This window comes from Onychomys torridus, chromosome 11 (genome assembly GCF_903995425.1).
Source record: "Onychomys torridus chromosome 11, mOncTor1.1, whole genome shotgun sequence".
Taxonomy (NCBI): domain Eukaryota; kingdom Metazoa; phylum Chordata; class Mammalia; order Rodentia; family Cricetidae; genus Onychomys; species Onychomys torridus.
This window is the reverse complement of record NC_050453.1, coordinates 22,261,177-22,287,434: the sequence shown is the minus strand read 5'-3', so window position 1 is coordinate 22,287,434 and position 26,258 is coordinate 22,261,177. Positions and strand designations below refer to the sequence as shown.

At 48.2% G+C, this 26,258-nt stretch overlaps 1 protein-coding gene across 2 annotated transcripts; it reads left to right on the top strand.

Annotated features, from left to right (window-relative positions):
• Window positions 1-285: 285 nt before the first annotated feature.
• On the top strand, window positions 286-25,838 carry Cfap45 (cilia and flagella associated protein 45). 2 transcript variants are annotated; one of them, XM_036202387.1, is made up of 12 exons: window positions 286-329; window positions 5,678-5,797; window positions 8,079-8,221; window positions 10,669-10,813; window positions 11,164-11,334; window positions 12,628-12,806; window positions 13,953-14,082; window positions 18,593-18,739; window positions 20,227-20,340; window positions 20,969-21,162; window positions 24,847-25,071; window positions 25,439-25,838. In XM_036202387.1, the coding sequence occupies exons 1-12, from the start codon at window positions 327-329 to the stop codon at window positions 25,515-25,517; spliced, it is 1,650 nt and encodes a 549-aa protein (XP_036058280.1). In that variant the 5' UTR covers window positions 286-326; the 3' UTR covers window positions 25,518-25,838. The 2 variants fall into 2 exon arrangements, with proteins under 2 accessions (XP_036058280.1, XP_036058281.1); XM_036202388.1 differs by lacking the exons at window positions 286-329; window positions 5,678-5,797; window positions 8,079-8,221 and adding an exon at window positions 9,396-9,421.
• The last annotated feature ends 420 nt before the right edge of the window (window positions 25,839-26,258 follow it).

Here is a 26,258-nt window from a genome sequence, read left to right as displayed (position 1 = left end):
CTTGATAGTGGAGCCCTCCTGGGCCCGTGGAAAGTAGGCCTTTTAAAGTTTGAGCATGACATAAATTGAGTCAAAGCCAAAGTGGACGTCAGGGGCATATCCAAGGGGCTCAACCTTCAAGAGCCTTGTTCCCGCTCCACTGTAGGGTGGGAAAAGATTGAGGGAAGGGTTCCTGCTTCTAAACTACCTTGTGACTGCCCCAGGAACTGGGAGGGGCGGGGTATGGGGCGGGGCTAACACGCTGACTGCGGGTTGTTGGTTGCTATGGTAACGCGTCATCTCCCGCGGAGCCAGTGGAGGCGCTTGCAGCTGAAGCGGTGGCAGAGATGGTGAGGCTCTGGGTAGCTGTAGTTCCTGCGTCCTGAAGTGGATTGGGGCTCTGAGAGGGAAAACTGGGCTTTTCTCTGAGAGGCTGGGGAGGACAGGAAGTTATGGGAGTGAGGACGGGACCACTGTGGAAACGCAGTAAAAGGAAGTCCAGAGGCGGATTCAAAAGACTTAGTATTGATGGCAACCTCGAGTAGGGTAGAATGAGGGATGTGCTGCACCTTTTCCCATCCCATTGGGCGGGGTCCTCTTGGGTTGTGGGATGTGATGTGGAGAAAAGCACAGGTTAGAAGGCCAGATGATGGAGTCGACGACCCGCTATGCAGTTAACCAGCAGGGTGATCATGGGAAAAGCACCTAGTGTTCTAGAAGAACCTCGGTTCTCACTTGTGTGGGGATGACTTAGGATCATTCAATGGGCACGCCATAAGCATTTGTGAATGAATGGGTGGATGGATGAATGAGTGAATGAATGAACGAATGACTGAGGAGGACCTCAGGTTTACAAAATCCTGGGGAATGATTGGGGGTAGGTCGGACAGTCCTGAGATTCCTTGAGCTGGGGTGGACTGCCATGGTCATAGACTGAGAAAATCAGCAAGACTTGATAGGAGCCATGAAAGTCTGGATTTGAGTGTGTTGGTTCTGAGGGGTTAGGGGAGGCTCCAGACAGGTGTTGGAGCATACAGTTACTGGAATTTACTTAGAATGTCTGAGCGAGCTGGGTGGCTAAAGGGGGTAATTGGGTTGTATTTGTGGACACGGTTTAGGCTCAGAGGCTGCCTTGCTTTTTTGGAGTTTAGTGGATTTCAGAAGCTGGTTAATTATGAAAGAAGTAAGTCTTCAAGTTCCCAGCTTTCGGTGACCCTCTGAAGTGTAGTAATGGGAATCCCTTCTGGTTGTACACTTTGATTGTCTCCCCTCAACACAGCAGTGTGTGTGTGTGTGTGTGTGTGTGTGTGTGTGTGTGTATGTGTGTGTGTGTGTGTGTGGTGACCTGGCACCATGCCTCGTATCTAAGGACAAGTGCTAGCTGTCAGCTCATCTCTCCTGTTTCAAAAGCATCCTTTACCCGAGCACTCATGAATCAGTAAGTTGCAACTGGACTATTTAGATTTGTGGGTTGCATAGATCCCAAGCCCTTACATTTCCACCCAAAGACCACTCAGGACAAGGGTCTGGCTAAGTCATCCGACCCTTATAAAATCCTTTGGATAGGAATGGGTACGTAGACATGTTGGAAAGATAGTGGGTTTAAGTAATCCTCAGCAAGCTGGATGAGCATGTCTGTGTGTGTGTGTGTGTGTGTGTGTGTGTGTGTGTCTATAGTGCTACTCATAGCTTTTTTGAGAGCATGGAGGAATGAGAAGAGGTGGTGGTGGGGAGGATCATAGACAGGCTATTACTCACTTCAAAAGAAAATGATTAATAGCATCCTCTAGAGGGAGTGGCAGGAGCCTCTGTACCAACTCTGCTGTGATGTTTAATTGATCCGCCACAGACAGACAATCTGGTCCATTTAGAAAGAGGACAACCAGCTGGATCACTTGGAGTGGAAGGCAAGGGGCCTGGTGTGTGGGAATCCCTCCTTTCTTAGCAGCCAAGTCTATGGAAAAGGAAGTACACCAGGCCAAAAATCTGAAGTCTGACTTTGTCAGCCTGTGTTGACTCCGTATGTAAGAGGAACTAGATCTCAGAGTAGGAAGGGCATCTAAGAACGAACATGCCTTTGTCTTTGTTCAATTGACAGGTGTTGGACTTACGTCAGGGAAACTCCACACCGGCCTATTCTAGCCCCTGCTAGCATTGTCTTGTTGCATTTAAGCCAAATGCCCTAGCTCCTGCCATCTATATAAATAGAATTGAGTTTGATTTTAGGGACTGCACTGTCCTGCCTTCAGAGTCGGGTACCAGCCCCGTACTTATACTTTGTTTTCAACTAGAAAGAGTTTACTGTTATTATTATTATTTTATTGCTTCTTGGTCATAACATTGTTATCTATTCATTGCATAAAGTTAATATAAGGAACAGCTTCAGATGGTAATACTCACCTGAAATGTGGGGCGGCCGTGGCGGTGGTGGGGGGAGTGAGGAGTGGGGTGGGGGGGTTTGGGGGGGGTAAGAATAGTGGATGTGTGCTGCTATGCTCAGCTTTTATGTGAGTGCCAGAGATCCAAACTCAGGTCCTCACACTTTTGTGCAAATAGCATTTTGCAATTAAGGCAGCCCTCTCTATCACTATTTCTACAGGAGCATTGATATATTTGTTAGAATATATTTTTCTCCAATAAAACTTTTGACAGTTTTATACAGTTATGTAATGAATTTTAGTCATTTCACACACACACACACACACCCTATTCCCTTCACACTTCCTCCTTCTTCTACTGAAAATGATATGTTTTCTTAAAAACTTTGTATGTTAGGGAGATTTCCCTATTTCGTCTCTACCCATTGGACTTCATCTTTCTGCCTTAGCATCTCTGTTAGAGCAACCTTGTTTGGGACAGACTCTCATGCTCCTGGGATGAGATGGCACATAAAGAGAAGGGGGCAGCTGGGTCACCAAGATAAGCATATTAATACGGGGCTTGCATGTTTATTTGTCCTTGATCAATCTTCGCCTTCCTTATTGTCCCTGCCTCCTCAGCTGCTGGTAAACTGGAGAAAGCTGCTTTTCCTTCCAAGGCAGTCTCCTTCCAAGCAGGGGCAGGCAGCTTCTGGCTAGCCACTGCTCAGCATCCTGGGGATATTTATTTGGTCATGCAAGAAATAAATCCAGCCCTTTACTTCCTAAGAGGACCACTTGGCTACTGCCTCTTATCCAGAGGGATCCGACTTTCCATTTCTGCTTGGTTCTTCATTTTTTTTTTCTTTCTAGTGTGTTTACACAGTGACCTCCCTAGTTCTTCTTGTTACTCTTGGCAAAATTGGTTATTCTGGCCCTGGGGTAGGGTTTGTGGCTCCACAGTCAGCAATTCTCCAGTGAGGTTTTCTTAGATACCCAACACTAGTGCTCATCGCTTCCCCCTGGTCTGCTCAGTGGCTATTTTTCTGTGGTCATTTGCTTTCCTCCCTCTGTTCTGACTTCTCGGTTCAGGCAGTGGATTGTTTCCTGTGGTGACTTCCTCCAACCTGGCTACCAAGGACACAGGAAAGAGAAGACAGTCTCCGCCTTGAGGGACCTATAGTCTGCTGCACAATGCCACACACAGGAGCCCTTGAAAAGAAACAGGAAAACAGATGCGAAAACAATAATAATGCTTTCCATCTGTACTCCGAAGCCCTTTCATATACATTATTATCCTCAGTGCAGACCGCATACGTGATCTGGAAAACATGGAACGGTGGAGTGACTTGGAGTCAGACATTCATTTCTCAGAGACACTCATCTCAGACTGGTCTAGACACCTTGCAAGGCCACTTTGTTTAATTTCATTCCTTGTTTTGTATCACACGTAAGTTGGGTTTCTCCTGTGTGCCAGGCCCTGCACTTCCTCCTTAATCATGTGGAGAACTCAAACTCTGCCCTGTGTTTTCCTCCCACCTCATCCCTCCCACCCCCTGCCATGCTTAGCCTCAACCCTATCTACTGAAATTTCTGTTCATTTCCTCTTATTCTATTTCCAACGGAAAAGGGGAGCGTTTGCTCATCGCTGCCATATAACAACCCATCAGAGGCTGTTTTTAGACATCATTGGGGCTGCCATATTTACCTTCTAATAAATCCAGACTTGTCTGCTCTGCTGTCTTGGGGCTGGCTGAAGATGTAAAGGAGGCTCCGTCTGTAAGCCTAGACTGGCTGTGCCAGGCAGGCAGCGAGGGGAAGACACACCCAGCAGTTCTCATTGTTTGGTAAAGAGCCAGCTGAAGAATCTTTGCCCAGTTTAGTGTAAAAACCTGACATAGGCATTACAGGGGCTGGAAGGAAGTCTTGTTGGTCATGGCAGATCACTGAGAGCTTGTAAAACACTGGCCAGTGTTTAGTGGCTTGGATTGCGAGGTCCACGTCTCTCTTTACTCCATCCCCCTGGTGGCTGCTGATATCCAGACTTGGAGGGACCCAGTGTGTCTAGACCATTTCCCCGAGATATCTCAGCTTGCAGAGCTCTGTCGAGACGGGTGTGGGCTCCTCCAAAGCAATGTATGAATCAGCTTTAGATTAAGGCTACCGTTATCCAAAAGCCCTTGCGGAAATAGCTTCCTGGACGTAGATATCTACTCTCTGGGCCAAGCTGCAGCTGAACTGACCGCTGGGACAGGAGGTTGTGATTAGCCAGGTTCTTGGTTGTAAGCAGCAGAACCAGAACTCTTATTTATCTAGGGTGGAACACCTTGAGAGGATTTAGGAAAGTCCACTGATTTTGCACCAGCAGGGAAGCTAGGTTTGGAAAATAGGAACAGAGGGTGCCTCTTTAGCTGTAACCAAGGCCAAACTCCAAACCGAGACTGATCTGGCACATGCTCCCCGGTGCTGCTGGCTTTGCATGCTGGTGGTACCCTTATCAGTGTTACCCCAGATGCCAAGTGTGGCTGCTCTTGCCATCCATGTCAGAAAGGCTTTCCTTGTTCTGTGTCTTACATCACTGGTTCCCCTGTTGCTGTCAGGTCGGGGGCATCTTATTGGCCCAGCTTAGATCCCCTGCTTGACTGGGAAGGCAAATACATGATGTTTTCAGCTTTTGTTGTTGGGAAGGAGCCTGTCTCTCACAGTCATTAGAGGGGGGATTTGCCAAACATAGGAAGGCATCCGAAGCTATTAGCACAGCAAATAGTATTGTGTGTATTACACTTGGGTTAATTTTGTCTGATTGGAGCTGGTTATCATTGTTCATACACTACCTAAAGTTTGTCATCTGTCACATGCTGAGCTGTGGCCCAGATGAGTTTCTACAATCTTTATTTCCTTTTGCGGTGTGTCCTCAGTGAAGAGGGCCCTAGAGCGGGGCTGAGATGGGTGGTGAAGAGGACACAGTATTCTCAGGCACAGAGGCCTCTCAAGGCCATTCTTGTGGGAAACCACAGCGGGGCAGGTGATGGGGTGCGGTGCTACTCCGTTCTTCTAGCCATCCTGTCCTCCATCCTCGCATCGGTACCTTATGACTGACTTTATCAGCTCCCGAGAGTACAGAAACAGTCTTTTGTAGAGCTACTATGTCTTGTCAAGAGATCCTTCCCCAATGGGGATGCTGTGGCCCTGCACTTCAGGCCCTACACAGACACTTTGTACAAGAGGTTTTCCCACAGGACCACCCTCTAGCTCTCAACATAAGCTAGAGAAATGTTTGCTGCCTGTGGTCTAGATGTCACAGGGTCCTGATGTCCGATCCCTTCTGTCTCTGCCTGCAGCCACTAAGTACAGCCTCAGGCTCCGCCTCCACTGCTTCCAACAGGTCACGGAACAGGACACGCTATCGGACCAAAGCCATGAACTCTGAGGTAGATGAGAGCCTTTTTGGAGGTGTCAAGGTAACTGATCGTCAGCAGACCTCACCTCCCACCCCCGGTGGGCAGCCACTCCTGAACAGCAGGGGCCTAGACCAGTGTTACTTAGGATGAAGCTTGTACTTGCCACATCACTGAGACTTCATACCAAAGAAAAAAGGGAAGTTCCTAGTCCCTAGCTGTATAGCTGTACAGCTCCAACACCCAGTGTGTTCTAAAACAGGGGTGCCTGGTTCTCCCCCCCGAAAATTCCCAGTTCCTCACAGCATCAGAGCACAAAACAGCACAAACAGCCTCCCCCTTTCAACTTCCGGGTGCTGGACTAACACACTCACTTAGCTTGGGGAGGCCGGCAAGACTGACCCACACCAGGACAATGACAGTCCCTGCAGTGCAGAAAAGGAGAGGCAGAGAGCTGTTTGGAACAATTTTGGTGCCCGTGATGGTAGATGAGAAGGGGCCGTGGTGGGGTGGGGAAAGAGGGAGACTTGGAGAGTCAGGCAGGGAGGGAGGGAGAGAGAGAAAGAGCAGAGAGGAGAACGAGGCGACACTTTTGGAAGCGTAGGTGGGCTGGGAGGAGAGAGCTGGTGTCTGTTGCCGCTCTTCACTGGTCTCACTGGAAGAGGGCTTTCTAGAGGGCCCCTTGGAAGATTCCCCCACTCTGCCTGTTTTCCCCACCGGTAAAGTCAGGAATCAAAAGGATGCGATTTTATAATTGCACCGAGAGACTCTTTCTGAGGAGAAAGGTCCTTACGGAATTTTCTAGTCGAAGAGGAGGGTAGGAAACAGCCAAGTGCTCCTGGATGAGTCCTGTCCTGGCCCAAGGTCTTTGGCCTTAAAGGTAGATGGGAGTCCAGGAAGTTGGCGGTAGGGGGCAGAAGTGGCCTGTGGCCTGACTCAGTCATGCCCTCCGGAAGCAGAGATGAACGGCAGGTGGCAGCAGTGTTCAGGGGACAGTGCAGAGTGAACCCGTCAAAGCCACCCCCCCCCCCCCCTTCACCAGGCAGGTGTCGGTTACTACATTTATGGCACCAACATTTTCCTGTGATTAGAAATTCCCTGAAATGGGTGATTGTGTTTTCTTGATAACTTTTTCACAGTTGGAACAATCTAAAAAATATCACACACCTAATCTGTGTTCATTTTGCTGAATCCTCATTGACCTCCTTAACCACATTTTTTTTTTTTTTTTTTTTTTGTCTTTTTTGCTAAGTCTTCCTGTGTAGCCTAGGCTGGCTTCAAACTGTCTTCTTGCCTCTGCTTCCCAATTGCTGGGATTAAAGGTGTGTGCCACCAGGCTTGGCCCAACCACTTTTAAATTGTAAAAGCCTCAATGTGGCTTTTTTTTTTTTGACCATTAATCATTAGAAAGGATTAAAAATTACTAACACTAAAGGGTAAATTAATCTGTAACATGTGTCACTTCAAACTCACAGTGTGTTAGAAGAATTTCATAAGACCAGAAATGTTCAAGAAGAGATAACCTACATACCAACTTTTTTTTATTAAGGAACATTTTCATTCATTTTACATACCAATAACAGACCCCCCCTCTTCCCTCCTCCCGTCCCTCCAGCCACCCCCCCCCCATTCCTGCCTACAAAAAGGCAAGGCCTCCCGTGGGGAGTCAGCAGAGCCTGGTACATTCAGTAGAGGCAGGTCCAAGCCCCTCTCTCTACACCAAGGCTGTGGAAGGTGTCCCACCATAGGTAGTGGGCTCCAAAAAGCCAGCTCATGTACCAAGGATGGATTCTGACCCTACTGCCAGGGGGCCCCCTTAAACAGATCAAGCTACACAACTGTCTTGCATATGTAGAGGGCCTAGTCCAGTTCCATGCAGGCTCCACAGCAGTTGGTCTAAAGTTCATGAGTTCCCACTAGCTTGGTTTGGTTGTCTCAGTAGGTTTCCCCATCATGATCTTGATGCTCCTTGCTCACAGAATCCCTCTCTCTGACTGGACTCCTGGAGCTCGGCCTGTATACCCCAAATTTTTTATTTTCATTCCCAATGGTTTTAACGTAGGGATGGATCTACTCCGTCACCCTCTCTCCTCCCCACCTCTTGGCACAGTCTCTGGCATCCTGAGGAGGCATGCTCGCCTGAGACTAAAAGGCTCTACAATGCCCTAGCCACTCTTGGTGTTCAGCAGTCTATTCCAGAGCCAGCCCCCTTCCCCCACACCCCTCTGTCTCCCCATGGCTGGATGGGGTGGAAGCCCCAGGGAAGCTACCCCTGCCCGAGGTTAGGATGGATCAGTGGGAAGTGGAGCGATCAGCTTCTAAGTCTTCCTTTCCCATCTCGTAGCCTCCACCCCAGGACAAGAGTGGCAGCCCTCTCGTGGTGCTCCGAGATAAACACGCCGTCCGGAAAACTCTCACTGCTCTGGGCTTGGACCACAAGCCAGAGACCATCCAGCTCATCACCCGAGACATGGTCCGAGAACTCATGTGAGTCCCCGGGGCACAGTTCTGGGTTCCTGCCTCCGTACAGGGTGATGAGACCAGGCTGAGGCCATCCAGGCCGCCCGACTCAACTGTTTTCCTAGTCTCTTCTCTCCTCTCTTCTCTCACCTTTGGTTTGGTTTTGTTTGCCTGTATAGATTTTTTTTTTTCCAAAAAATCTTTTTTGGTTAATGTTCACAGAAATGGGTTTCATTGGGACATTTTCTTTTCTTTTCTTTCTTTCTTTCTTTTCTTTTTTTTTTTTTTTTTTTTTTGGTTTTTCAAGACAGGGTTTCTCTGTAGCTTTGGGAGCTGTCCTGGAACTCGCTTTGGAGACCCGGCTGGCCTCGAACTCACAGAGATCCGCCTGGCTCTGCCTCCCGACTCCCGAGTGCTGGGATTACAGCGGCCCGGCGTGACATTTCTTATATCTGTATACTTTGTTCCTAGTGTTCTTTCCCCAGTTCCTTCCTTGTCCTCCCCTCTTCCCTTCTTCATGATCGCCTTCCTCCTCCAAATGGTCCCTTTCTGCCATCATGACACATATACCCCAGTGTCCTCTCTAGTTCCCTTCTCCTACTTAAATCTCTTCCTCCCTCTTACAGTCCCCCCGACACACACGCACGCACGCACGCACGCACACCTAAATTCTACGCTTGAAAAGAACCAATATGTCCCTGTTTTGTTTCGGAGTTATTCTTCTCCTTTCTCTTCTCCCTTTTGTAGTTTACCAGTACACAGCCCTTCACTCCAGAGTTTTTCTCTCCTCCCTTTCTCTTCCTCCCATCATTCCTAGGATGAGCTTTGGGCTCTAAAAAGTAACTGGTAGAGGGTCAATGCTTCTAAGCCCTCAGTAGTGCACTCGGTGAAGGGAAGTGAACCAGATGAGTCATTTCCTTTTGGCTATATCAAGAATCCAAAGCAAAGGGAAACTGACCAGATGCCTAATTAATGCTCTGGCTCCTTCCCGGACTCCATGGCTATCAGAGGAAATTCACAGGGGCTCTCCGGGGTCCTCAGGGGGGGGGTTAGCTCAGTTTTACTTCCCGACTGGAGCAGTGCCGCTGGGCTCCTCCTAAGGGTGCACGCGGAGCTCAGTCAGCCAAGCGTCAGGAGCTGTGTTTGGTGGCTTAGCACTCATGTTCAGCTCTTCACGTTCTCTACACATTCCTACCACTCTGGCTCCACTGCTGAATGATGAATGACGTAAGTTCCCAGAATCTGAAGCCCTTGACTCATGGCTTAAGCTAAAGAGACACAGCTGGATTCCAGTGCAGGAGCTGGACTTGAGTACAGCCTTTTTTTTCTTTTCTTTTCTTTTCTTTTCTTTTCTTTTCTTTTCTTTTCTTTTCTTCTCTTCTCTTCTCTTCTCTTCTCTTTTCTTTTCTTTTCTCTTTTCTTTTCAGCAGGCATCTGACAGCCCGACATGGGCAGTAGTAGCCTGAGGGGTGCCACTTCTTGGAATGGTCTCTCTGCAGACACATTGGTAGTACTTCAGATCCACTGTCGTGGATCCAGGTTGCTCTTGGTCACTTTGTTCCCTTGTTTGTTTGGGGCCCCACCACTTGGGGCAGTATGAGACCTTGACTAATAAGTAAATCCACTTCTTGAACAGCCCCCACGAGTTTTATTAGATGAGATTTCACTTCCTGTCTCAGATCATCTGCGTCTTATTGCCATGCACCTGTTAAATTGCCTCGCCCAGAAGCAGCTTCATTCCTACCTCTCATCTACTCCCTCCCCCAGCCTTAATGTATGTTATTTGTTTCTAATCATTATAATTAGCTATAGGTTTGTTGAATGCTTTGGGTAGCTACAAGGAGAGCACAAGAGACATGTCTCCAGCAGCTGTCGATCAGAGTTTTTAATTAATATTTAGGGTTCAAAGCTTCTATCTAGGTTGGATGGACAGGGATATTTAGATTTCCCACCAGCATCCATTGCAACTTTGTCTTGCATTCCCTTCTACTTTTTATGCATCAGGAATAATCTGTTTTTAAAGTTCAATTCAACAGCTTTATTTTGAGTGCTAAGTACCAAGTACTGGGTCGGAGATTAAGGTCACTGATGTAGTTAAGACAGTGCCTCATCTTGAAGAAGCTTGAAACAGGCCTTGCACCATTGGTCTTGATGTGGGCGGTAAAATGGAGTCAGAATGTGGTGGGGCTCAGAAGAAAATGCTTAGGGGCAGGGTGGACAGACATAAACACAAGGTAGAGTCATGGACAGTTATACAGAGACTGTAGCATTGAGATAGGTCATGGAGAGAAAGATGTAAAATGTCTTTTTTTCCCCCCTAATCTGCAGCATCACTTGCTTCTCACCTGAAACCCTTCACTCCAGTGGTCCATGAAGTTGCAGACTCTTCCGCCTCAGCATAGCGTGGGGAGGAGAAGAGAGCGTGGGAGCTTGGAGCCTGCTCTCCTCTCTCACGCTGGTCATTTCTGTGTCAGTGTTCCCACAGAGGACCCCTCTGGGGAATCCCTAATCATCAGCCCCGAGGAGTTTGAGCGGATCAAATGGGCATCCCAAGTCCTGACCAAAGAAGAGTTGGAGGCCAGAGAGCAGGCCTTCAAGAAGGAGAAGGAAGCCATCTTGGTAACTCACCTTCACAGCCTTGTCCTTGGTGGCTGGGTGGCAGGACAGAAAAGTGTAGTGGGGAAGCCCTCATACCAGAGGGGGTAAACTTAGTTAAGGCATGCTAAAACAAGGCATGTGTGTGTGTGTATGTTTAATAGAAAAATGTTGGAAAGTGAAAACTGGAAGGTCGTCACTGAGACACGGGAGGGGTATGCGGGCCACTGGGAGAAAGCCGGTCTGTGAAACCTCTCTGCTCTGATATAGCGATGGACTGAGGAGAAATCTTCCCAGGTTACCTGTGGCAGACAAGTGCACAGGGAACGACCCCCCCCCCCCCCCCCACACCAATCCAGACTGGTGTCCCTTAGGAAGCAGTGACGATCCGCAAGAAGATCATGAAGCAGAAGGAAATGGCCTGGAACAACAATAAGAAACTAAGTGACCTGGAGGAGGTGGCCAGGGAGCGGGCCCAGAACCTTCTGCAGAGGGCCAGCAAGCTTCGCATGGAGCAGGAGGAGGAGCTCAAGGAAATGAGCCAGGTGAGTCTCTTCCTTTTATCTGAGGGCTCCCTGCCACTCCCTCTTGTCTCTCATTCACGCCCTGGAGGAGGTGAGGGACTGCTGTGGGCGGGGCCGGCACGAGGAGGAGGAGGAGGAGGAGGAGGAGGAGGAGGAGGAGGAAGAGGAGGAGGAGGAGGACTGACCCGCTTGCTGGATGACTAGAGCAAGTCCCTTGCCCTCCCCGAGCCTAACAGAGTCCAGGCACTACATAGCGGTGGCAACACTATTTAGCAGAATTATTGACAGTATTAAAGAAGCCAAGAAGATATAAGACAGCCTTTGTGAAGTGCGATTGATAAGGATCTCGCTTTTGTTTTTAATCCTGTTAGTTCAAGTCTGGCCCTGGATGGTGGCGGAGACAATAGTGCCCAGAGTACTTCTTTCTTTTAGCAGGGAGCATTAAGAGCAGGGACTCATTTGCAATTCTTTTCTGTAATTCATTTGTGTGTGGCTCCCGTATTGACCAAATGAAAAATGCAGACTCCCCAAGCGCTTCATCTCTGATTTCCATCTCTTAGGTAAATCTTCTTCACTTGTACCTGCTTTTTTTTTTTTTTTTTTTTGGTTTTTTCGAGACAGGGTTTCCCTGTGTAGCTTTGCGCCTTTCCTGGAACTCGCTTTGGAGACCAGGCTGGCCTCGAACTCACAGAGATCCGCCTGGTTCTGCCTCCCAAGTGCTGGGATTAAAGGTGTGCGACACCACCGCCCAGCCACCTGCTTTTATTATTTTCCCAAAGCTCTTATTTTCTGGTTCTTAATGAAGGTGGCACCATGGTTTTTCATTTCTTTTATGTTGGGTTCCTCTGGATTAAAAAAATCTAGTGGTTTGATTTCTGCTCGAACATCTTGGCTCCTTTAAGCATAACATGGTGTTCCTGGATCCCTGTGAAGGAACTGAGCAACTCTAAAAACTTACGGAGATTTTGTGTGTGTTTATGCAGGTGAATACGATATCGTGGTTTTCCATCCTATTTCGGAAGGCTGATCCATTACCGCTCAAACCCTACAATACTGAGTGAGGCTGTCTCTCCTTGAATAAACCTTAGTGCCTCATAAGAACCCAGTAAATATTTGAGCTATGCTGTGTTAAAGAGTGAGTAGGAAAAAAAATGCTCTTTTTCTTTGAACTCATGACGGACCCTGCACGTCTCCAGCACCTTGTATTCTGCTCCCATTTCTTCCCTCTTAAATTTCCATACACTCATAACACCTCCTTCCTTAACCTTATTCCCCCCAAAGCCTATTGCCACAAACTTTTTCTCCATTCCCTAGATTATTCTGAATGCCAAGTGCCACGCCATCCGGGATGCCCAGATCCTGGAGAAGCAACAGATACAAAAGGAACTGGAAGCAGAGGAGAAGCGGTTGGATCAGATGATGGAAGAAGATCGGCAGAAGTCCCTTCAAAGGCAGAAGGATCGGGAAAAGAAGAGGAAGGAGGAAAGACTAAGGTAGGTAGAGATGTGGGCTTGGCGTTTCCCCTCCCTGAGTCCTTCCCACGTATCTTCATGTCCAGGTAGCCTAGCAAAGAGGGAAGACCACATGGCGGTGAGGCTCCATTGTCTCTCATCCCTTACAGAATGACGTGGGGAACCATACAACCTGTGAAGCTTATTTGCAAGCTGGTAACCGCTGCTTCTCTGTAGACTCCAGTTCAGTGTCTGTTCTCGGTGCTTCCTGTCATCCCCTCCTCTCCTAACATCTACAAAAGAAAGCTCTGCCTCATTAGGCAGCTCTGGTGTCCTGACCCGATCTTTACATTGATTGAGCTCAAACCCGCTTTCCAGGCAACTCTTTCTGGCCCTCCTTACCTCATCTGTCGTAAGAAGCAATCAGCATCTGAATATGAGTTGAACATTTCTTCTTGACTCACATCTTTGCCTTGTCTTCTCTCCTTCCTGCCGCCTTTACTCATGCCATAGGCTCTAGATGCCTCCAACTTTACCGACATGCCTACAGCAGCACCCTGGGGTCTCTTGGCAGGGAGCACTGATTGTAGAGCCAGTAGCCCTGTATTTACGGTGGAAAAGAGGGCTTTGCTGAGTGGAACTCAGGGTTCAGCCCTGTCTTTCAGCCGCTGAGAGTCTTCAGCATAAGTTATGTACACAAAAAGACAGTGGGCAGAGTAGGCATGAGTGTCAGGTTGGGAGATAATAGAGGAGAGGCGCTGAAGGAATTAGAGATCCTGGACTTTGAAAATCTACAAAGCTCTGTGAAGCTGGGCGAGGAGGAAGCTGTCTTCCCACATCATTAGAAGAGCTGGGGAAAAAGCTGGATTCCAGAAGCTTGTTAAACACCAGAAAGGAGAAGGTGGGTTAAGATGTAGGGTAACTCCTGGGCGGACAGATTTAAAAATAAAAAAAAAAAAGAGGAATCTCAGGCAGGGGTACCCTGGAGATAGGACCCAGCAAACTGAGGGTTTATGGCCCAGGACACTCGAGGGAAGGACTTTAGTCTGGGTGCAGGAAGCATAAGCGTGCCAAAGGGACACTCGTCAAATGATGCCCTCAAAACCTCCCGACGACTTGGGTAGAAGTGGGGGTGGAAACTTGATGAACTCTTGATGTCAGAGCCACTCTGGTCCTGTTTTCTCCCAGGGGAAAGTGGCAGATTGTGGACCAGATCAAGAAGAATGAGGAGGAGCGCTCGCTGCTTGCAGAGCACCGTGAACAGGAGAAGGAGCAGATGCTGGCCTATCTGGAGCGGCTCCAGGAGGAGGATTTGCAGGTAACAGGCTACCGGGCCATGCTGAGTTCCCGCAGCAGCAAAGCCCTCCAAGCTCCATACCCGGGCCTAGGGTATGGAGTGACATTTTTTTCTTCCCTCTGACAAGGCACACATTCATTTCACAACACTGTCACCATCAACTTCTTAATTGCTGTCTGAAACATTTGTTTGGCCATGGCATCATGCTGGGGATGAGCTGTGATTTGGATAAATATTGTCTATGCCTCCCAGGGACTTGGGGTCTGAGACTGGCACATCAATGTGAACAGACACATAAAGGAAATATATGGTTGCATGCTTTGCACCAGTAAACATAGGGATGTTTTACAGTCTTTTCCTCCGTTGCTGAGGGAAATTATACACTCCACAGATGAACAGTAATGCTCTGGTTTCCCACCCCTGCTGTTGTCTCATTCAGAGTACACAATATCCCATTGTCATTAATTGTGTTGTGAAGCCAAACCTTTTATCCCTGTTAGCTTAGATAAAATTAGTAGGGACATTTAACGAGAAAACACAACAAAAACAAAATAAAACAAAACACCGGATGACACACCTGTGCGAACTTTGTAAAGCTTAAGATGGTCTTTTATTTGCCTTAGATGGTCTGTTGCAATATATGAAGCATGTAGCAAAGAAATATATGTACCCATGTCTGTAGGTATGCATGCTTTTGCACGTGACAGACACACACGTGTGTGCACACATGCACGTGGGAAGCCCCAGGTTGATGTAAGGAATCATCCTCCATTGCTTTTCTGCCTCATTCAGTGAGGCAGCTCTCAGTCAAGCCTAGTCTTGCTGGCCAGTTTGCTCTGGGGATCTTTCTCTGTCTTCTCAGGCTATAATAACAAGTGGACCACCACACCCACTCAGCATTTACAAGATTTCCGGGGACCTAAACTCCAAGCCTCACGGTCCTCACACTTGTGTGGCAAACACTTTATCCACAGAGCCATCTCTCCAGCCCTGTAGCAGGCATTTGAGAACACACACATTCTTTGACAATTTTGTACAATGTGTTTGGATCATATTCACCCCTTTGCCCATTTTTTTTTTTTAAATTTCGAAAACTTCACACAAAAATTGAAAGAATTGTATCCATATCCATCAGCACTTCACTTTGGTTTAAGGATTAACCATTTACCTTAATAGTTGGGGAAACTACATTTGGCTCTAGACATCTTGACAATTTTCTACTATGTACTTCACCCTGCGTCTCTGAAGAACAAGGGCCCTCTTTCATAGCCACCATCAAAAAGTCTTCCAAAGATCCCATAATATCACCCAGTGTTAACCTATATTCAGTTTTCTTTAATTGGTACAGAAATGTATTCTCAGTTATATTTCTTTTTCCAAACCAGTTTCTAAATAAGGCTCACACGCTGTGTTTGGTTAAGCCTTTCTAGTCTGTTTTGATCCAGAAGCATTCCCTCATTTGTTGACTCGTTTGTTTCTTTAGTATATTTGGTTTTTTTCGAGACAGGGTTTCTCTGTGTAGTTTTGGAGCCTGTCCTGGATCTCACTCTGTAGGCCAGGCTGGCCTCGAACTCAGAGATCTGCCTGCCTCTGCCTCCTGAGTGCTGGGTTTAAAGGCGTGCACCACCATCTCCTGGCTTGTATATTTTTATTTTTAACTAACACCTAATAATTGTGCATGTTTGTGGTCTACAGTGTGACAGTTCTATATGTAGGATGTGTGATGGTCAGATCAGGGTGATGTGACTATCCACCACCTCAGATAGTCGACATTTCTTTGTATCAGGAACACTCAGAATCTTTTCTACTAGTATTTTCAAATGTACAATTGATTATTGTTGACTGTAATTATCCCGCTGTGCTATAGAACACCAGAAATTATTCCTCTTATCCAACAGCATTCCTGTACCTGATTCTTTTTTTCATGGTTCTATTTAAATCTTGAAAAACGTTTTTTTTTTTTTTTTTTTTTTGTTTGTTTGTTTGTTTGTTTGTTTTTTTGAGACAGGGTTTCTCTGTGTAGCTTTGCGTCTTTCTTGGATCTTGCTCTGTAGACTAGGCTGGCCTTGAACTCACAGAGATCCACCTGGCTCTGCCTCCCAAGTGCTGGGATTAAAGGCGTGCATCACCACCGCCCAGCAACACATGGTTTTTTATTTTTGTGCCCCCGCCCCATGCCCCATGTGTATGGATGACTGAGCATTATCAACTGCTACACTGGGTGCTGGTGAGTGACCGGGGACCATTAAGGGTCCCATCAGCAGGTTCTCAGAGCACCTACAGTATAAGGACTAGTGTGAAGAGTAGGTTGCAGATCTCTGGGGGGAAAAGAGGGGACTGGTAGCCTTGTGAACTGCTTGCAAAGGAGACCAAGAAGATGGACACACCCAGCTAGGATCCTGGCTCGGGGGAGAAGTGTGGGAAAGCTAAGAGACATCTGGGGAAAATATGCAGGGAATGAGGTGGGAAACAAACACTAGACAATTCAGCCAAATCGTGGAGAGTTGGGAATTGGTGGGCTCGCTGGGAAGTCCCAGCAGTCAGTGAGTCAACATCATCACACTGATGTGTCACTGTCCTTTGAATGTCCTTCCACAAGACACTCCCAAGTCTCCAGGAAGCATTGTTAGGCAAGTTTAGGGTAGAACCCTGCACCTCACAGGCCATAGAGCTGCTTGTCAGCACCTTGGGGAGCAGGACAGCTCTTCCCATCGTGTTAGCAAGATGGAGAAGAATCACGGGAGTTTTTCTGGGTTGCTTTGAAGGGCTTTGATGACAGGAAACAGGGGAAGTCCCTTTGGTTCCTTGGAAGTCAAATGAGCCAGCAGAAACCACAAAGCAAAGAGTGAATACACAGGCAACAGAGCAAATAAATACACGATTATATAATTGTCCTAGATCAGTAGTGACAGCTCCTTCAGCTATGAGGGTCAGTGTGAATAATGCCCGGGCTACCAACGATAGTCCTGAAACTGGTGAGAATTTGGAAAGGAAGATATGGAGAACGGGGTGTGTGTGAGAGAGAGAGAGCTGGAGGGGTAGAAGGGAAGAGTGGTGTGAGGAAAGACGTGGTGTATGAGAGTCAGGAGAGAGTGAGGGAAGCCTGCAACCCACAGTGCTGCTGTGGGGACCAGGCCAGGAGACTTCCTGGAGTCGGGAAACCCTAAACTGGGTAGCAGCTAACTTGGCAGAGAGCAGCCCTAGTGGAGGCTGAGGGCAGCAAGGCTGAAGCTGGGCTGCAGAGAAGCTGCTGTGCTTCGGGGAGGTGCAGCTTTTGAAGAAACGGAGGGAGCCGGAAGCAGCTCGGGAAGCTGAGTGAGTGGGTGGGAAGAGGGCTGAAACAGAGACTGGCATCCCTGGGAAGCGATGGGCGGCCAGCCAGCTGTGCAAGATTCCAGAGTCCTGCACGTGACTCAAGAACAGGCCAGGTGTGGTGGCCCATGCCTTTAATATGAGCACTCCTGAGGCAAAGGCAGGTGATCTCTGTAAGTTCGAGGCCAGCCTCCTCTATGGGAGTTCTAGGCCAGCTAGGGTTATGGAAGTGGGACCCTGTCTTTACAAAAAAAATGTACCTGGCTTAAAAGTACCTGAGTTTGGAGGCTTGGGGTGGGGGAAAAATGTATGCTTTCTCTTTATAAAAGATCTTGATATTCCAATTGGCACTCTCTTTTCTATGTCTCTGTGTCTAAACACACCTCCCCACCCCACCCCCCATCACATACTACTTGCTTTGGTTTTTGTTTAGCTATAGTTTATTGGGTATTTGCTGTCTTCCTCACACTGGGCTATGTGTTGTTGTGGGAGGGAGGGGAATGTCACAAGGTGCCTGTCTCTATCAGGGACAGAATGAAAGGAAGGTGTGATTGATCATTTCCCAAAGGTGTGGCACCAACCTCAAGTGTAGACAACTCAGGGAGACAACTGAAAGCTGAAACAATCCAGTAAGATTTCTAGAGCAGGCAGACATGTTAATTGAGGTAGAGAGGTTTACCAGCTGTGTGGCCTTGGGGAAGCCAATTAAACTCTGGACCTCAGATTTTCATCTGTGCAAGCCCTGCCTTTCAGGACTTGGGAAACAGCCTCTGCTAAATGCCGAGTGAGTGGAAATTACTTAATTTGAACGTTTATTTATTTATTTTTTTTTAAATCATCACTGCTGAATGAAATCTCAAATTTGAGTTTCTATAGGAGAAAGACATTGAAAGCTGGAGGGTGGTAGCTCCTGAGGCCGCAGGGGTAGACTTTAGCATGGTAAGAGGGAGAGAATTTTAAGAGCCTCTGTTTCCAGAGAGCCTAGAGAGATAACAGTGTCTGTCAGTCAGGGGGCTGTCTCCAAGTTGAGTTGGATGAAGACTACAAAGAGGCTATTTGATAGCAAAGTTGCTGATTGATGGCCCTTGAAAGACGGCTTTAATCCGGGCTGGTGACGGTGCCGGGACTGCCTCCTGCCTCGATGTCTCTGCATACCAGCACGCCAGCGGCTTTTCGTCCTGCTCCTTCTACTCTGAGGCTCTCTTCTGTTTGCTGGCAGGATCTGGAACGAAGGCATCAGGAGAAGCTGAAGATGCAAGCTGAAATTATACGTATCAACGAAGAAAACCAGAGACAGAAAGCCGAGCGGATGGCACAGGAGAAACTGGCAGACCAGATGGTGATGGAATTCACCAAGAAGAAGATGGTAGGCACTTGGCATCTGATGCTGGGAGCTGTGTCCAGTAGTGACATGTCCTTAACAGACCTGAGCCAATCGTGGCGCTCTAGCAGAAGACAGCCATGTCTTCATTCTAAAATACACAGGCCTGGCTTCCTTTTCTCTTCATGGTCAGATAACTTGTTTAACAACAGTGTATAGCTTCAGAGACCAACCCCCCTCCCAAAGGGTGCCATTATTTTTTCATTAGTACTTTCATTTAAAAGTTGGGATCAGGGTCACATGCAGTAAAAGAAAACTAAAACGATTGTTAAAAGTAAAGTTTCTGTGAATTCCTCAAGGTTTGAATTCCCTAGGAACCAAGAGCAGCTTCTCCATGCATTCCTTTAAACTCTTATATAGAACATCTGGTATTGGGTACTAAAAACAGTCGTCTCCCAGGAAGCAATATCTGTAGACAGCTATGGGTCGATAGAGCTCTCCAGTGTGTGGATTCATTCTGGGACAAAAATTGAACGATGGAATGATTGGGGTATGTGGGGAGTGGAGAACAAAAAACAAACAAACAACCCTTCAGTTTAGAGTGAATGTGGATTTATGTAAAAATAAGAACATCCAGTCTCTTCTGCAAATTTGGAGTTCTGTAACAACAGTAGACACATCTGATTTCTCTATGATGTGTTTTCAGAAAGTGTGACCAGTCCTCTGGGCACTGCTCCTTCAGGACAAAAGGCAGAGAGGGGTTGTGGAAGCTTCTAGAATTTTCTCCTCCTGCCATCCAGGGCAAGGATGAGGCAGAGGAATCAGCTTGACCCTGGGGAGCATGACTCCCAAGCAGGCCACTCCCTGGGCTTCCAGGCAGTCAGGGCAGGTAGAAAAATGAGGGATAAGGGACAATGCTTATGGCAGGACCACTGAGTGTCACCCAGCAGGTGCTTGTGGTCATGTGACTGCTCTAGAAGCAGCGGTGGAGAAGCTCTGGGGACATGCACTCCTGTTCTTTAACGGAAGTGGTAAAAGGAACACATTTTGTTGGTTCATTCTTGAGGTGAACTGCTAAGCACTGTGGGATTGCCCAAAGCTTGGTTGGCGGTTTGCCTGGGGGGGGACCTAATGAGACAACCTCCACCTGCTGCGTCTTAAAGACAGGCAGGGAACCACAGTGGTTACTTGGCTCCGGTGGTCTTGCAACTCGAAATTATCTGCAGTGTGATGGAAGGGGTCCAAAGCTCAGCTCAGGATCCCTGCCTTCCAATCAGTTTCGGCACCCCCAGTATTTGTCTCTTAAGATGCTGCCTGGGCTCTCTAAGATAACGCCTGAGAAAGATGCCTTCTACAAATGCTGGTTGTCCTCACGTTTGTGTGTTGCTAACCCCCCCCCCCCCATCTTAGATGGAATGAGGAAGTGGTCCGGGAGATGCTGGAAGTGATGTTCGCTGTGGAGACTGTTTCTCTGTGCAAAGCTGCAGCCCTTTGGATTGTCATGAGGCCTTTTTTTTTTTTTTTCCTGGCAGGCTCGAGAGGCAGAGTTTGAGGCTGAGCAGGAAAGAATCCGGAGGGAGAAAGAGAAGGAGATTGCCCGCCTGAGGGCCATGCAGGAGAAGGCCCAGGATTACCGAGCAGAGCAGGTATCCACTTCCTCTTCCTCTTCCCTTCCCTTTGTCCCACCCACTCCAGTGGCCATGCCTTGACAGCCGGTAAAGTGGCCTCCAAATCTAACCACAGACAAATGTCATTTAATGATGGGATGCACTCTGAAGGAAGGGTGGACCCGTTCCCATTGTCCGCAGTGGCAGCAGGAGAGCAGAAATATGCACTTAGGTTCTGGAGAAAGTTTTTGACTGCTACACAGAGAAGAATTTTCAGCCTTAACTGACTAATGAAACATGTCACCAGAGAAAAATTCGGCATCTCTATCATTAGCAGTTTTTTAAAATTAGAAGCAATTCTAGGAGTGCCTGGAGGTGCTTAAGGAACAGGGAAAAAGTAAAGGAGAGAGAGAGAGAGAGAGAGAGAGAGAGAGAGAGAGAGAGAGAGAGAGAACAAGAGGTGACCCCCTCAGGAAATATTCTGGCCCCAAAGATCTATGCCAGGATTCCATTTCTTCTTTTGGCAATACCTGGCTGCCAGAGAAATCCATGGTGCTTCTCGAAGCAGACTGAAGTCTGTAAGCCGGTGGCTCTACCTCCTTTGTTTGTACCCTGGTCGTTGCCCCCACCTCCCCCCCCCCCCACACCCCACGGCCTGCTTTCTCAGGATGCTTTGCGGGCCAAGCGCAACCAGGAGGTCGCGGATCGAGAATGGCGCCGCAAGGAAAAGGAAAACGCACAGAAGAAGATGGAGACAGAGGAAAAACTACGCAAAAGCCGGTTGGATCAGGTGGCTTTCAAGGAACACACGCTGGCGGTTCAGGTGCAGCGGGACCGAGATGAGTTCGAGAGGATCCTTCGGTAGGAGGGGCCGGAGAACCTCGGCTTCCTTTCCCTGTGTGGATAAAGTTGTGGAAGGAGAACAGTGTGCTCAGGGGGTTGTGTGTGTTGGATGGAGAGGAGGCTTCCTGCCATGTAAACCGGCACGCGGACATCCGTCTTGATCATGTTGCTGCAATCACTCTGACTAGATGGATGGTTGAAATATTTCAAAACCATTCGAGCCAGAAATTTTATGATTAGAGAATGGGAAAATAGCATCTGGAAGTGTTTAAGGAACTAAGGGCTAATTTATCCTAAATCAGTAATGATGTAAATAAAGGTATACATCTGGTCTGGTCTGCCTCCACCTAGACCCCACATCCCTCTGCAACCTAGGGAAACTGAAGTAGGAGAAACCCCGGGGGAGACAGAGGGTCTCTAGACGCCAAAGGTTGTGTCACTGAAGCAGGACTCTGAGGGTGTCTTGCCACTGACTCTAGACTCATAGCTGTTAAGCAACATGTGTTCCAGACTCTGGGTATCATCAAGCTCGTTGTGAATGAACACTGTTCTTGCCTGCTACCTAGGAAGGTTTTCAGAGAGTCCTAGCTGGATGGACCTTGTCTACAGTCATCTCCCAGCTGCTTGGCGGCTCTTAGATTTCCTTTTTGTTGTTTGGGCTCAATGATGATTCTTGCATGTACACAAAAGCCCAGGACTTATGTTGCTCACCCTTCTGACCGTCCCTCAGAACTGTGGGCTTCCTTCTTGTTCTGTTTTCTCCCAGTCAGATCTGCCAAACTGCCAGACCCAATCTGACTGGAAACAAGTCCCTTTTTGCTTTGTTTCAACCTCTGTAAAATAAGGATTTAAAAAAAAATTAGTAAGGAAACAAACCAAATACAATTCGCATTCAGACAATGTGAAATTATAGAAGTTATGCTCAAATGAAGCAAGGTTAATCAGCATTCCCTCATCTTGATGTCTGGGCTCTGGGTCCTTCCTTCCTCTTGGAACTGTCTCAGTCAGGAGCAAGCCAGGCCAGGCTTCCTGCACCCCTAGTGGAGGCAGAGCAGAGCTGTGGAACCTCTCTCTGGCCAGAACCAGATTCCCAAACTTGCATAGAATCTTGCCCCTGCTTGTTCCCACTGGCTGTAACGCCTTTTGGCTCTTCTGCTTTTCCTGCCCTTGGGTTGTGCTGTGGTCACTGAACACCTGGTAATGAAGATGGCCTCCTAAATCCCCCACAGAGCCTGCCCCTGGGCTCCAGATTGCCTTCCAGATGTCTCCCCCTCCTCCCTGCCCCATGCCCTTGGACAGCTGTGAGCCTTTGGCAGGCACTAATAAATATTAATGGGATGAATTCCAAGTCCTACATTTGCTGCTGACCCACTTCACTCCGCTTTGCTCTGTTTGCCTGAAGCATGTACACTAGCCAGCTATTAACACTTGTCCGACCCTTTGGAGAAGTCTAACTTCACCTGCTGCCCTAGCTTAGCACCTAGACCTAGTGTCTCCAGACCATGTGACCTCCACTGACCGATGTCTTCACTCCCAGAGTGTCTCTGCCACAGCCAGCAATTCATATTTTCTTACTTCAAAAGCGTGACCTCCAGTACAGCCTGCATATGGACTTCCTGCTTCTGGGTAGAAGGTCTTGAACTTTTAGGCTGTTGACTGAGCAGAGAGAGCTAAGTCAGGACATTTCAAAAAAAATATGGCCATTCAGGTTTGCACCCCAACAGGCTGTGGCTTAAACGCCCTGGGGCAAGTAGCTTTTAGGTGATTCTGACGTCCAGTCTGTATGCACAGCTCCTGCCTTCACCCTGTGCTATGGCCAGAGTATTAGCTACTTTTCTTAGTGCCGTGACAAATTATCCAGTGAAAGCGATTTGAGGAAGGGCTTGTTTTGGCTCACGGTTTGAGGGGAGACAATCCATCATGGCAGCAAGGTGACTGGCTGGTTGCATAGTGTCCACAGTCAAGAAGCAGACAGAAAGCCAGGTGTGGTGGTGAGAGCCTTTAATCCCAGCACTTGGGAGGCAGAGGCAGGCGGATCTCTGTGACTTCTAGGTCTAGAGTGAATTCCAGGACAGCCAGGGCTACACAGAGAAACCCTGTCTCAGAACTCAAAACAAAACAAACAAGGCAGGTTACAGACAGACAAGAATGCTGGTGCTCTGCTTCCTTTCTCCACTAAAATTTTTTAGTCCACGACCCCAGTCCACAGATGGTGCTGCCCAAATTCAGGGCGCATCTCTCTGCCTCCTCAGTTAAATCTGTCTGGGAACCCCCTCACAGACATGTCTAGGTGGTGTTTCTTTTAGGTGAGTCTATGGTCTGGTGGCATTGACAATAAAGGTTAACTGAATCCTTCCTCATTTGGATTTTCAACTGCCCACCATCCTAGCAGCTCTCTAGTGATACATCCAGCTCTCCCTTTTCCACACTTACTTCTTCACTTAGATGATCGTGAAACACTAGGAAACTAATCTACATACAGGGCAGTGATGATAAGCAGGGAGAGTACACTCCCGCCCTAGATCCCTGTGGGTGGTGGGGCATTTGGTGTCTAGTTACAGAGAGGTGTGGAGACCAGCAGTTCCCTTCCTGTGCACTGGGAAAGACTCTATAGAGGATAGAGGTATGGGATTTGGGGGAGACATCTGCATGGCTGGAGGAGCTGTTAGGATGTGAGAGGGTTCCCCACGTGGGATGTATTTTGTCAGACAACGAGGAGATGATTAAGGGATAGTGGCCTTTGGCGGTGGGAGGGGAATCTTTGTTTTGGTATAAGGGAGCCTGTGGGAGAAAAGCAGGTGAGAAATCCTGCCTAAGATAGTTCTTCAGTTCGGGGTTGATTGTATTGAGAAGAAATCTGATACTAGGTTAGATGGCCTCTGACCGAATTTCTTCGAGGTGTAAATATATTTCATTTGAGCTTCTCCGGATGCCATTAGAGATGTCCTCCCTGATATTAGTTAGGGTCTACAAAGTGTTCTTGTGGAAGACATCCAGAGAAGGAATGTGAAGACATTGGTCAGTAAGGGGACAGAGAGATGCCTAACTGAGTTCTTGCCTTCTTCCAGCAACTGAAGTAGAGCTAACATACCGATGCTGTCTCCTTACTCTTGCTTGGTTTTGTTGATGTCATTATCATCAGAGAGGAAAGGAAGGAAGATCATTTAGATCAGGCCAGAGAGGAGTTAGTTGCATTATTAGCAGGAAGAGTAGGGAGAACTCTCATTGGGTGAAACCCTGGTTGTGGGACTTAGCTATGGGGTTTACAGAGTATACATACATGGTAGGGATTCGTGTTTAAAAATACTAAGGGCCAAAGAGATGTCTCAGCAGATCAGAGAGCTCTGGCTGCTCTTCCAGAGGATCCAGGATCAATTCCCACCACCCACATGGCAGCTCATAATCATCTGTAACTCCAGTCCCAGGGGATCCAATGTCCTCCTTTGGTCTCTGAGGGCATCAGGCATAGATGTGGTGCCCAAACATACATGCCCACCAAACACCCATAGACTTAAAATAAAATGAAAAAAATTTTTTTTAGAAATTAATAATTTCCGCACTATGATCTATGACAAGGGACCTGGTTCTGGCAGGCGAGAGGAAAGCACACAGGAGGTACTTTCAGTGTGGTCTCCGAGGCATGGCGATTGGATGGCTGTGGACCACTGAAGGGTCACCCAAGAGCTTCCGTCCCTTCCCCAGGGCTCAGAGAGAGCAGATCGAGAAGGAGAGGCTGGAGCAGGAGAAAAAGGCCGCCGATTGCCTCCAGCACGCCAATGAGCTCCGGCGGCAGGTGCGTGAGAACCAGCAGAAGCAGGTGCAGAACCGGCTCTCCACCTTCGAAGAGGGCCGGCGCCTCAAGGAGGAAGCCCAGAAGCGCCGTGAACGCATCGAGGACATCAAGAAACAAAAGCTGGAAGAGCTGAGGTGCGCCAGGTTCCTGTCTTTCTCCGCTCTTCTCCTCTTCCCCCAAAGAGGTGGCGCAGCGGGCTTGAAAAGCCGCGACAGGGGAAGGAGGACCCGTGGCAGGGGGTGTTTAGCTGGAGGGCTTCCCGCAGGACGCTTGCCCCTCTGAAGGGTCTCCAGCAGAAGGTTCTGGAACTGGGTCTTGTTGGCTCAGTTGGTAGCTCCTTGGCTGGGTGTCAGGACCTTGACTGGCATATGCTTGGGGGGTAGATGGTAGGAATAGGTTGGGGTACAGGGCCCCAGGTTGTGGAGGCCCCAAGGCATGCTTTCTCCTGTCACGCCTTTGGTAAGGACCCTACTTACGTATGCCCCGCGTTTCTCCCGGCAGAGCAACTGGCCTTCCTGAGAAATACTGCATCGAAGCTGAGCGCAAAGCCAACATCCTGCCAACCACCTCTGTGAACTGAAGGGGAGCCTCTGTGGTCTTTGGGGGTGGGGCACAGATTCTGCCTAATCCCTGGGGGCATCCAGAGTTGCTACTAATCTAGACATTTCATAGTTACAGATTAAAACGATTCTATTCTTGTAAGGAACAGCTCAGCTTTACTACTGTGGGTGTGGGGATTCTAGTGGGCCATTGAAGGTGGATCAAAATAAACCACAGGGGACCTGAACGTGGGGCTGGCCTGATGCTCACTCAGGCTCTGGAACCAGACGGTGCTCAGGTGGGGTCTTCCCTTCTAAACAGTGAGATCCATTTTCTCTCTCTCTCTCTCTCTCTCTCTCTCTCTCTCTCTCTCTCCCTCCCTCCCTTCTTTCCTTTCAAGATTTATTTATTTATTATGTATACAGTATTCTGCCTGCATGTGTCCCTGCAGGCCAGAAGAGGGCACCAGATCTCATTACAAGTGGTTGTGAGCCACCATGTGATTGCTGGGAATTGAACTTAGGACCTCTGGACCTCTGGAAGAGCAGTTGGTGCTCTTAACCACTGAGCCATCTCTCCAGCCCTGAGATCCATTTTCTTGGTGGTGGTGGTGGGGGGGGGGGGGGCACCTGGCCTTTTCATAGTCATATGGTCTGTCCATTTTCAGTACATTCTTGTCTCTCTTCTGGTCCTGCACCCAGTTCATAGGGATTTGGGTGCACTGAGGCAGAGTTAAAGGTATGCTTTTGTTGAGGGCTGGTGAAAGGCTGCTTGAGGCAGA